The sequence below is a fragment of the Anomalospiza imberbis genome, unplaced genomic scaffold (assembly GCF_031753505.1).
Source record: "Anomalospiza imberbis isolate Cuckoo-Finch-1a 21T00152 unplaced genomic scaffold, ASM3175350v1 scaffold_49, whole genome shotgun sequence".
NCBI classification, from domain to species: Eukaryota; Metazoa; Chordata; class Aves; order Passeriformes; family Viduidae; genus Anomalospiza; species Anomalospiza imberbis.
In genome coordinates this window covers 51282-61974 of record NW_027100098.1, presented here as the reverse complement: position 1 = coordinate 61974, position 10693 = coordinate 51282, and the positions used below count along the sequence as shown (strand labels likewise).

The 10693-nt window shown below is 57.6% G+C and overlaps 1 protein-coding gene across 1 annotated transcript; it reads left to right on the top strand.

Annotated features, from left to right (window-relative positions):
• Window positions 1-337: 337 nt before the first annotated feature.
• LOC137466982 (serine/threonine-protein kinase pim-1-like) lies at window positions 338-1472 on the top strand (the record flags this gene model as incomplete). The annotated part of the gene is made up of 2 exons (XM_068178569.1): window positions 338-593; window positions 1235-1472. Coding segments are annotated over exons 1-2 (494 nt in total), but the record flags the coding sequence as incomplete, so codon positions are not given.
• Between the last annotated feature and the right edge of the window lie 9221 nt (window positions 1473-10693).

The window sequence follows — 10693 nt, the reverse complement described above, 5'->3', positions numbered from 1 at the left end:
CAAGGAACCGCGTACAGCACTGGGGCGAGCTGGTGAGTGAGCGGGGCCAGCGGCAGAAGCTGGGCAGGGATGAGCCGAGGCCCGGCAGGGTGGAAGCCACCAGGACACCTCGAGGGAGAGCGGGCGTGGGGCCAGCGCAGGGCGCAGAGCATCCCGGGCTGGGTGAGGGGTTCCCGACCCCCGGCACGGCATCAGCCCCACTGATGGCATCGCGCTCCTCCCGCAGCCCGACGGCACCAGCGCACCCCTGGAGGTCGTGCTGCTGGACAAGGTCTCCACTGGCTTTCCCGGTGTCGTCCAGCTGCTGGAATGGCTTGAGCTCCCCAACGACATCGTGATGGTGCTGGAACGCCCAGAGCACTCTCAGGACCTGCACCATTTCATTCGGGAACGGGTGGTCCTGTCCGAGGAGTTGGCGCGGGATCTGTTCCGCCAGGTGCTGGAGGCCGTGCGGCACTGCACCAGCTGCGGGGTCCTGCACAGGGACATCAAGCCCAAGAACATCCTGGTTGACCTGGCCACCGGGCAGGCCAAATTGATTGACTTTGGCTGTGGCACCTACCTGCAGGACACAGCCTACACTCGCTTTGCAGGTGAGCCCACACAGGGGTGTGCTCTCAATCCCGTCATCTCATGGCCCAACACCTCACAGCCCAAGCTGGGTGTGGCAGCGGGGATTCTCCCTTTTGCTGCCCTTCATGGCACTGAGATTTCAGCTGAGCTGCTTTTGAGCAGGGCTGGGTGGGGAGCCAGCTTCCAGCCCTGCTGGCAGCCTTTGCCCACCACTCTGGGCAGGACTGAGGCTAGGGCTGGGCAGCCAGCCCAACAAAAACACCCCTGGGTGGGGTAGCAGAGAGGGGTGGCCAGAACCTGTGTCCCAGCCGGTTTGGGGTGCAGGTGAGAAAGGGCTTGGACTGCTCCACTCACCTGGTTTCTTTTGGCTTCATAATGGTTTTTGGGGCAGTGCAGGCAGGGAGGATGAGGGCATGGTTTTCCCAAGCACTGAGTGGGATTTTCCTCCTCATGGTCGGGCCTTGCCAGGGCTTCCACTGCTCTCTTCCAACCCCAGTGGCTTCTTTTCCATCCCCGAGTCTGTACACAAGTCCCAGGTGCTGGCGAGAGGGCAGCGGTCACCCCGTGTGCCACTGGGGCGGCCCCCACACACCCAGGGATGCTGGAGCCAGGCTCAGGGAGCAGCAGCGTCCCCCTGATGAACCCCATCTGTATTCCATAGGAACACGGTCATACAGCCCCCCGGAATGGACCCAGTTTGGCTGGTACTACGGCAAGCCAGCTACCATCTGGTCCCTGGGCATCCTGCTGCACCAGATGGTCTGCGGGGAGCACCCTTTCAGGAGGGGCTGGAACATCAGCTGTGACCATGAGCTCTCGCTGCCAGGACGGCTCTCTCAAGGTGGATCCTCATCTCTGGCCACGGGGGCAATACCAGTGCTGGGAGACAGCAGCAGCTCGTGAGCATCCCTCTCTGGCAGCTGCTGAGGAGGTGGCACATGTCCTGCTCTCCTGCTCTCCTCCAAAACAGGGAATTGATGGGGAAGTTTAGGCCCAGCTCTGAGCACATCCAGCATGGCCTGGGCACGGGAATAGTGGGGCAAAGCCAACAGGAGCCTTCTCCAACTGACCGGTGGTTTCTGGTTTCTCTGTCCAGAGTGCCAAGATCTGATCAGGCGGTGTTTATCCATGCTGCACTCGGACAGGCCCTCATTAGAAGAGCTGTTCCGTGATCCCTGGCTGCAGGATATTGATCTGCCCTAGAAGAAGGGAGAGAGCCACAGGCACACTTTGATGCAAGGCCCTGGTAAGTTACAGCTCCACACATGCCTTGGCAATCAGAAGCAAAGGAACCCGGACATTTTGTCCTGCCTGTGTCACTGCCCAGGGGTCATCAGATGGGAACACGCAGCCCTTGTGCTGGAGCTGAGCTGCTCTGCCCAGCACTGGTGGCCACCATCCGAGCTGGTTTTGCTTGTCCTGGTTCCCTGACAGCTGGGGCCCTGGGCAGAACCCTGACAGCCTGGGCTCACCCCAGGGAAGGAGAGAAGCTGGCAGAGCCCAGAGCAGCCTCAGCACCCGCAGAGCCCGGAGAAGCTGTACCAGGTGGGGCTGTTGCTGCTGGGGACAGTGAGGACGACATCAAGGATGACAACCTCTTCCTCCACCTGGTCACCGGCAGCTGAGGATGATGGACTTTGATTCTGGCACCTTCTCCAAAGCCAGGCTCCACAGGGAATTTGCAGGTGAGTCCACACACAGGGGGATGCTCCCAGATTTGGGCATTGCACAGCCTGGCCAGGAACCAAAGGTTCCCCCTTTGCTGGGGCAGATGCAGCTGATCCTTCAGTCGGCTGCCAGGCTGCTTTTGGCAGGGCTGGGGGATGAGCTGGGGTGCTGATGAAATGGGAGTGGGCTCCTGGCCCTGCCAACAGCCCCAGCACCCACCGTGCCCCGGGCTGGGGCTGGGGCTGGGGCAGCCAGCCTGACACAAACAAACCCCCATGGTGGGAGCAGAGGTGGGACTCCAGAACCTGTGCAGGGGCTGCTTTGCTTTGCAGGCAAGGAAGGGCTTGGGCTGCTCCACTGCCCCTCTTTGCTTTGGGATCACCGTTATTTTGGGGGGCAGTGCAGGGGGGAAGGGAGACAGCCTGGGCTTCCCTCACCTGTGGGTGGGTTTTTCCCTGGCCTGCAGGGGTTGGGCCTTCCTTAGCCCCTGACAGAGATAAGATTTTTGACCTTTTTTCTTGTTCCCCTTTTTGTCTGTAATCTATTTTCAATAATATGTTGTGTGTTTTTCTAGAGGAAGCGTTCCAGGTGGGGTCCAGTCTGGATGGGGAAGTGCTTGGGAGCAGCTGTGGCGTGGATGGGCCGTGCCCTGGGAGAAGGATGAGGACATCGTTTGGGACCAGCTTTTCTTCCAGCGAGGGATGGCGTGAGGTGGGTCCTGTCTGCTTGGCATGGTGGGATCAGAGCTTTGGGGAGATGGCAGCGAGCACAGGAGCATCCTGCTCTGGGCAGCTGCTGAGGGCTGGATGTGCCGTGGCTGGCTGCAGGCTGGGCACATGTCCTGCCCTCCTGCTCTGCTTCCACAGGCAGCAGGGATGGGCAGCTCTGGGCACAGCTCTGGGCACAGCCAGCATGGCCTGGGCACCGCGGGCGGCTGGGACAAGGGGACAGGAGCCTTCAGCTGACGGGCGCTTTCTGGTTTCTCTCCTTGCAGCCGGGCTCTGCAGGTGCTGAGGCTGCTCTGGGCTCTGCCAGGGCTCTGCTGGAGCTCAGCACCGGGCTGCAATCAGCCAAAGAAGAAATGGGGTGACCTGCAGCACAGACCTGCTTGAGCATTTCAGCATCACAGCTCAAGTTTGCAGAGTGTACACCTCCAAGGGCAAACATGACACCACCCAAAAATTAAACTTGTTCAATAACTTCTGAAATGAAATCAATCTGGGATGACCCCAAATGATATTTTGCAGCTTGCTCAAGCTGTAGCTCAGCCCTTCTCTGAACTGTTTTCTCCCCCACCTGCCTTTTACTTCCCAACTGCTCCCTCTTGTCCCCCAGTGAGTTCCCAGCCCATGGCAGTCTCCATCACACTGTTGCCTTCCTTGGTGCCCCTCACCATGAGGAAGGCCGAGCCCCAGGCTTGGGGACTCATCCTGTCACTGGCTGAGGAGCAGCAATGTCTCAGAGGTCCAGTGGGATTTTAGTGTCATTCAGAGCTGCTTTCCAGCCCTCAGCTGTCCTCACTGCTGAGTTCCCACTCCCTTTCCCTCATCCTTGCAGCAGGATGAGCTCTGTGAATCCCCTTGAGCCTCTCCACTCTTCCCAGCCCACGCACCCACCTCAGTAAGGCTGAAGCTGCAGCTTCTCTGTCTCCTGTGGCACACCAGTCCAGTCCCCTGTGCGGGGAGCCCCAGCCCCAGAGCACAGCACTCAGCTGTGCACTCCGGGCTGGAGCAGCTCCCTCCCAGCCCCAGCCCAGGGACTCCTCCGGCCCCGGGGCTTGGGGCACCGTCAGCACCCGCTGCTCCAGCCACCGCTTCTGCTGGCCCTGACAGCAGCACCCAAAGTGGGGCTGATCCCGAGGGAGCAGCAGCAGGGCCTGGGTCTGATCCCTGACTCTGGGGCAGGGCTGGACAAATGACACCCAGCAGCAGCAGCAGCACATGGAGCTGACTTTCAGCACAGCCCCTGCCACTCTTGCCTCCCGTGTGCAGCGGTGTCACAGCAGCCTGAGGCACCTGGGAGCACCCTGAGCCATGCCAGGGTCAGTGCCAGGAGCATCCCCTGGCGCTGTTTAAAACCGGCTCAGCAGGAACTGGGGATGCAAACAGGATGAACCTGAGCATCTCCCACCAGCAGATACCTCAGAGCTTACACAGTAACACGGCCGTGACTCTCCCAAACTGGATTTAGGAATGGCACACCTACTGCAGCCATTGGATCATGAGCTGCCCAGATCCCTTTGGGACTCCTGCTTTTGGTGTCTCTGCCTCCTCTCCCTGGCCCAAGGAGGCTCCTCTCTTCCTCTCCCTGCCCTGACAAGACAGTCACACAAATAAAGACATGGGATTACCAGGTGCTGAGGAGCTGTAGAAGGAGCCTTCTCTAGGTCTGGCCTGTTTCCAAAACCCGCACAGTCTCCCTCAGCAAGGAACCTCCTTGTCCACCCTCTCCAAGGGTGTCAAGCTCAGGAAGGGATTCCTGACACCCTGTCCAGCTGGGAGAGCTCCCGTGTCTCCATACCAGGGGATAAAACCAAACCCAGGAACCCTGGGGGGACTGAGATTGTGGCATGGGGACATCTGTATTTATTTCCCAGTGGCAAACAAAAATGTGGAATGGTGCCAGAGCTTGTTTTGATCTACATCAGCTTTTGATAATTGTCCCTCCTCCTGACAGCGACTCCTCTGCAGCTGCACTGGGAGATCTCTGGGGCTGAGTCCACTAAGAGGAGATTTCAGTGGGGCTGAGGTGCTCGAGGGGCCCCATTTCAACGCTCTGCTGAAGTCCAAGGACATTGTGTTTCCCCGAGGAGCAATGCTCCTTTCTGGCACTCACTGCCCCGTGAGGGACATTATTCAGTTGCTGCCATTGGGTGAGTTCCAGCCACAGGGAGAGGGAGGAGGAGATGATCCCACCCATGGCTGCTGCTGGGTCCAGACTCTGGGTGAGATAAAGCCGAGACAGAGCTTCAGCATCTCCCCCAAAATCACAGAATCACAGAAGGGCTTGGCTTGGAAAAGACCTTCAAGTTCATCTCCTTCCATGCCCCCTTCCACTATCCCAGGCTGCTCCAAGCCCTGCCCAACCTGGCCTTGGACACTGCCAGGGATCCAGGGGCAGCCACAGCTTCTGTGGGCAAGCTCTGATCTCTGCCCAGGTGAGCAGGGACAAGACCCAAGGGAACGGCTGGAGCTGGGCCAGGGCAGGGCTGGGCTGGAGATCAGCAAAAGCTTCTTCCCCCAGAGGGGGCTCAGGCACTGCCCAGACTCCACAAGGAATGGGCATAGCCCAGAGGCTGTTGGAGTTCCAGGAGCCGTTGGATCCCGCTCCCGGGGCTTCACGGGCTGCGATTGTTGGGGTGTCTGTGCAGGGCTGGGGGCTGGACTTGATGATCCCAATGGGTCCCTCCAAGCTCAGCCCCTTCTGCAATTCTCACCCTTTGGATCAGCCTTTGTGTCCCCTCGAGGCGCTGGCAGAGCTGCTGGGGACAGGGCAGGAGCGGGGCAGCCCCAGTGTTCCCCTGTCTGTGACACCCAGAAGTGAGAGCCCCAGCGCTCCCCTGTCTGTGACACCCCAGGGTGACAGCCCCAGCGCTCCCCTGCCTGTGACACCCCAGCGGTGACAGCCCCAGCTCTCCCCTGTCTGTGACACCCCAGGGTGACAGCCCCAGCGTTCCCCTGTCTGTGACATTCCAGTGGTGATAGCCCCAGCGTTCCCCTGCCTGTGACACCCCAGTGGTGACAGCCCCAGCGTTCCCCTGTCTGTGGCACCCCAGCGGTGACAGCCCCAGCGTTCCCCTGTCTGTGGCACCCCAGTGGTGACAGCCCCAGCGTTCCCTCCCTGGAGTCGCTCCAAGGGAAGCGTCCAGAGCCGCGTCCAGTCAATGGAACTGACCGGCCACTGACCAGCCCAGCCTGGGCTGATGTGGATTGCTCTGCAGACAGCTCGGGGAAGGTGTAAGAGGCCGTCTGAAGCCCCCACATTTGCCTACCGATTGCCACAAGCAGAAACCCCTACCCCCATTACAGCACCGGCTTGGAGAGAGCGGCAGTGCAGGTGCAGTTGCTGTACCGTTACGTTAGCTGTTCCGAACAAGGCCTGGCAAGGAGTTGGCAAGGAATTGGCAAGGACTTGGCATGAACCCACCAAGGAACGGCCTACTGCATATTTGCCCACTCTCCTCGTGAATCTGAATGAACTTTTAGGCTGACCCTAATCATCTCTCACGGAAGACCTCTCATCTGCCCCGTGACCACTGTGACAGACGGACGGAGATGGAAAACCCTCCTCCCAAGGACTGAGACTGAGACCCCTCCCACAAGGAGAGGGGAAACCACTAATGACACGACCTGTTCTTCTTCAGTAATTCCAACGGACTTATTCTTCTTTGTGTTCGTCCTGCCTTGGTGGTTTCAGTGGACTCACCTGTTCCCCCACAGCAATCACAATAGACTCTCATTGTCCTGCATGTTCCCCCCTCTTTCCTCTGTGGACTATAACTGTGAGGATCTCGCCTGTGTTGGTAGCTATTCCCATCCCCCTCTTCTCTCTATCTCTCTCTCTATCCTTTTATCTCCTTTCTGATCCCCACTATCGCATTTACTGTTTTGGCCCTTAATAAAGGCGCATTTGTTGTGATTAACTGATAGTCTCTTGCTGTTTGCCGTTTTGCACTTTTGGGATTGGTGAAAAGAACCATCACGACACCCCGCACAAGCAGATCGTGACAGATGGCCAGGGTGTCAGACCCAGCCAGCAGGGGTTTAGGAGGGCTAGGTCGTGTTTGACCAACTGGGTCTCCTTTCATGACCAGGTGACCCTCCTGGTGGATGCAGGACAGGCTGTGGATGTGTCTATTTGGACTCCAGCAAGGCCTTTGGCACTGTCCCCCACAGCACACTCCTGGAAAAGCTGCAGCCCACGGCTGGGCCAGGAGCACTCTGTGCTGGGTTCAGAACTGGCTGGATGGCCGGCCCAGAGAGTGGTGGTGAGCGGTGCTGCATCCAGCTGGGGACAGTCACCAGTGCTGTCCCTCAGGGCTCTGTGCTGGGCCAGCTCTGTTCAATATTTTTATTGACCACATGGATGAGGGCATTGAGGCTTTCATTGGTAAATCTGCAGATGACACTAAGCTGGGAGCACGTGTCCATCTGTTGGAAGGCAGGAGGGCTCTGCAGGGACACCTGGAACAGTTGGATGGATGGGTAGAATCCAATAGGATGAAGTTTAATAAATCCAAGTGCCCAGTCCTGCATTTTGGCCACAATAACCCCCTGCACTGCTCTAGGCTGGGGTCGGCGTGGCTGGACAGTGCCCAGGCAGAAAGGGACCTGGGGCCACTGGTCGACAGCAGGCTGAACACGAGCCAGCAGTGTGCCCTGGTGGCCAAGAAGGCCAATGGCTCCTGGCCTGGATCAGGAATGGTGTGGCCAGCAGGAGCAGAGAGGTCATTCTTCCCCTGTACTTGGCACTGCTGTGCTTGGCATTCCTCCCCTGTACTGGCACTCTGCCTCGAGTGCCGTGTCCAGTTCTGGGCTCCCCAATTTGGGAAGGACATGGAGGGGCTGGAGCGTGTCCAAAGAAGGACAACAAGGCTGGTGAGGGGTCTGGAACACAAGTCCTGTGAGGAATGACTGAGGGAGCTGGGGTTGTTTAGCTTGGAGAAGACTCAGAGGTGACCTTATCACTCTCTACACTCTCTGAAAGGTGGTTGCAGTCAGGTGGGGGTCGGTCTCTTTCTCCTCACAGCAACTGACTGAACAAGAGGACACAGTCTTAAGCTGCACCAAGGGAAATTTAGGTCAGCTATTAGGAAAAAAGTTTTTTATGGAAAGGGTGATAAATTACTGGACTTGTCTGTCCAGGGAGGTGGTGGAGTCACCATCATGGGATGTGTTTAAAAAAAGACTGGATGTGGCACTCGGTGCCATGGTTTAGCTGAGGTGGTGTTAGGGCATGGGTTGGACTTGATGACCTTAAAGGTCTCTTCCAACCCAGCAATTCTGTGATTCTGTCATTGTGTGACATCACAGACCAGGTTGTGGCATCATATAGTTGGCTGTGACATCTCTGGTTTATTATGCGACATCACAGAGCAGGCTGTGACATCAGAGCATGCCTGTATGACATCACAGAGCAGAGCAAGCTGTGAGGTCAAAGAGTGTGCTGAGACATTATAGGGTGGCTGTGTTCCATCACTGAAGGTGTTGTGACATCACACAGTGGGTCTGTGTGACCACAGAGGTGCTGTGTGACATGTTAAGTGAGTTCTGCCATCACAGAGCAGGCTGTGACATCACAGAGGAGGTTGTGATGTCACAAAGTTGGCTGTGACATTACAGGCTGGCTGTGTGACATCACAGAATGGGCTGTGAGGCCACAGAGAAGACTCTGCCATCATAGAAAAGGGCTCTGTGACATCACAGAGCAGCGGTGTGATGCCACAGAGAAGGCTGAGACAATAGAGAGTGGGTTGTGACATCACAGAGCTGACTGTGAAATCACAGGGCAGGCTGTGACATCACAGCGAGGCTGCATAACATCACAAAGGTAGCTGTGCCATCATAGAGCTGGCTGTGACATCACAGGGTGGCTGTGACATCACAGCCTGGGCTGTGACATCACAGGGCAGATGTTGTGACATCACAGAGCACACTGGGACCTCAAAGAGCAGGCTGTGACATCACAGGGCACCTGTATGAAATCACAGGTGGCCTGTTACATCTCCGAGGGGCTGTGTGACATTACAGGGCAGCTGTGTGACATCACAGGGGCTGACAGCCTGGGCTCACCCCAGGGAAGGAGAGAAGCTGGCAGAGCCCAGAGCAGCCTCAGCACCCGCAGAGCCCGGAGAAGCTGTACCAGGTGGGGCTGTTGCTGCTGGGGACAGTGAGGACGACATCAAGGATGACAACCTCTTCCTCCACCTGGTCACCGGCAGCTGAGGATGATGGACTTTGATTCTGGCACCTTCTCCAAAGCCAGGCTCCACAGGGAATTTGCAGGTGAGTCCACACACAGGGGGATGCTCCCAGATTTGGGCATTGCACAGCCTGGCCGGGAACCAAAGGTTCCCCCTTTGCTGGGGCAGATGCAGCTGATCCTTCAGTCGGCTGCCAGGCTGCTTTTGGCAGGGCTGGGGGTATGGGCTGGGGTGCTGATGAAATGGGAGTGGGCTCCTGGCCCTGCCAACAGCCCCAGCACCCACCGTGCCCCGGGCTGGGGCTGGGGCTGGGGCAGCCAGCCCGACACAAACAAACCCCCATGGTGGGAGCAGAGGTGGGACTCCAGAACCTGTGCAGGGGCTGCTTTGCTTTGCAGGCAAGGAAGGGCTTGGGCTGCTCCACTGCCCCTCTTTGCTTTGGGATCACCGTTATTTTGGGGGGCAGTGCAGGGGGGAAGGGAGACAGCCTGGGCTTCCCTCACCTGTGGGTGGGTTTTTCCCTGGCCTGCAGGGGTTGGGCCTTCCTTAGCCCCTGACAGAGATAAGATTTTTGACCTTTTTTCTTGTTCCCCTTTTTGTCTGTAATCTATTTTCAATAATTTGTTGTGTGTTTTTCTAGAGGAAGCGTTCCAGGTGGGGTCCAGTCTGGATGGGGAAGTGCTTGGGAGCAGCTGTGGCGTGGATGGGCCGTGCCCTTGGAGAAGGATGAGGACATCGTTTGGGACCAGCTTTTCGTCCAGCGGGGGATGGCGTGAGGTGGGTCCTGTCTGCTTGGCATGGTGGGATCAGAGCTTTGGGGAGATGGCAGCGAGCACAGGAGCATCCTGCTCTGGGCAGCTGCTGAGGGCTGGATGTGCCGTGGCCGGCTGCAGGCTGGGCACATGTCCTGCCCTCCTGCTCTGCTTCCACAGGCAGCAGGGATGGGCAGCTCTGGGCACAGCTCTGGGCACGGCCAGCATGGCCTGGGCACTGCGGGCGGCTGGGACAAGGGGACAGGAGCCTTCAGCTGACGGGCGCTTTCTGGTTTCTCTCCTTGCAGCCGGGCTCTGCGGGTGCTGAGGCTGCTCTGGGCTCTGCCAGGGCTCTGCTGGAGCTCAGCACCGGGCTGCAATCAGCCAAAGAAGAAATGGGGTGACCTGCAGCACAGACCTGCTTGAGCATTTCAGCATCACAGCTCAAGTTTGCAGAGTGTACACCTCCAAGGGCAAACATGACACCACCCAAAAATTAAACTTGTTCAATAGCTTCTGAAATGAGATCAATCTGGGATGACCCCAAATGATATTTTGCAACTTGCTCAAGCTGTAGCTCAGCCCTTCTCTGAACTGTTCTTTTCCCCACCTGCCTTTTACATGTTAATGTAATGTGTTACATGTCCAAAATATAGAATGCCACAGAAAAAAAATCTCAGAATCACCGTTTGTAATGATACATAACATGTCTGTGTGCATGGCTGTCTATCTGTCACTTTCTGAAAAGATTACTTCTGTGTCTGTGTGAAATTTTTGA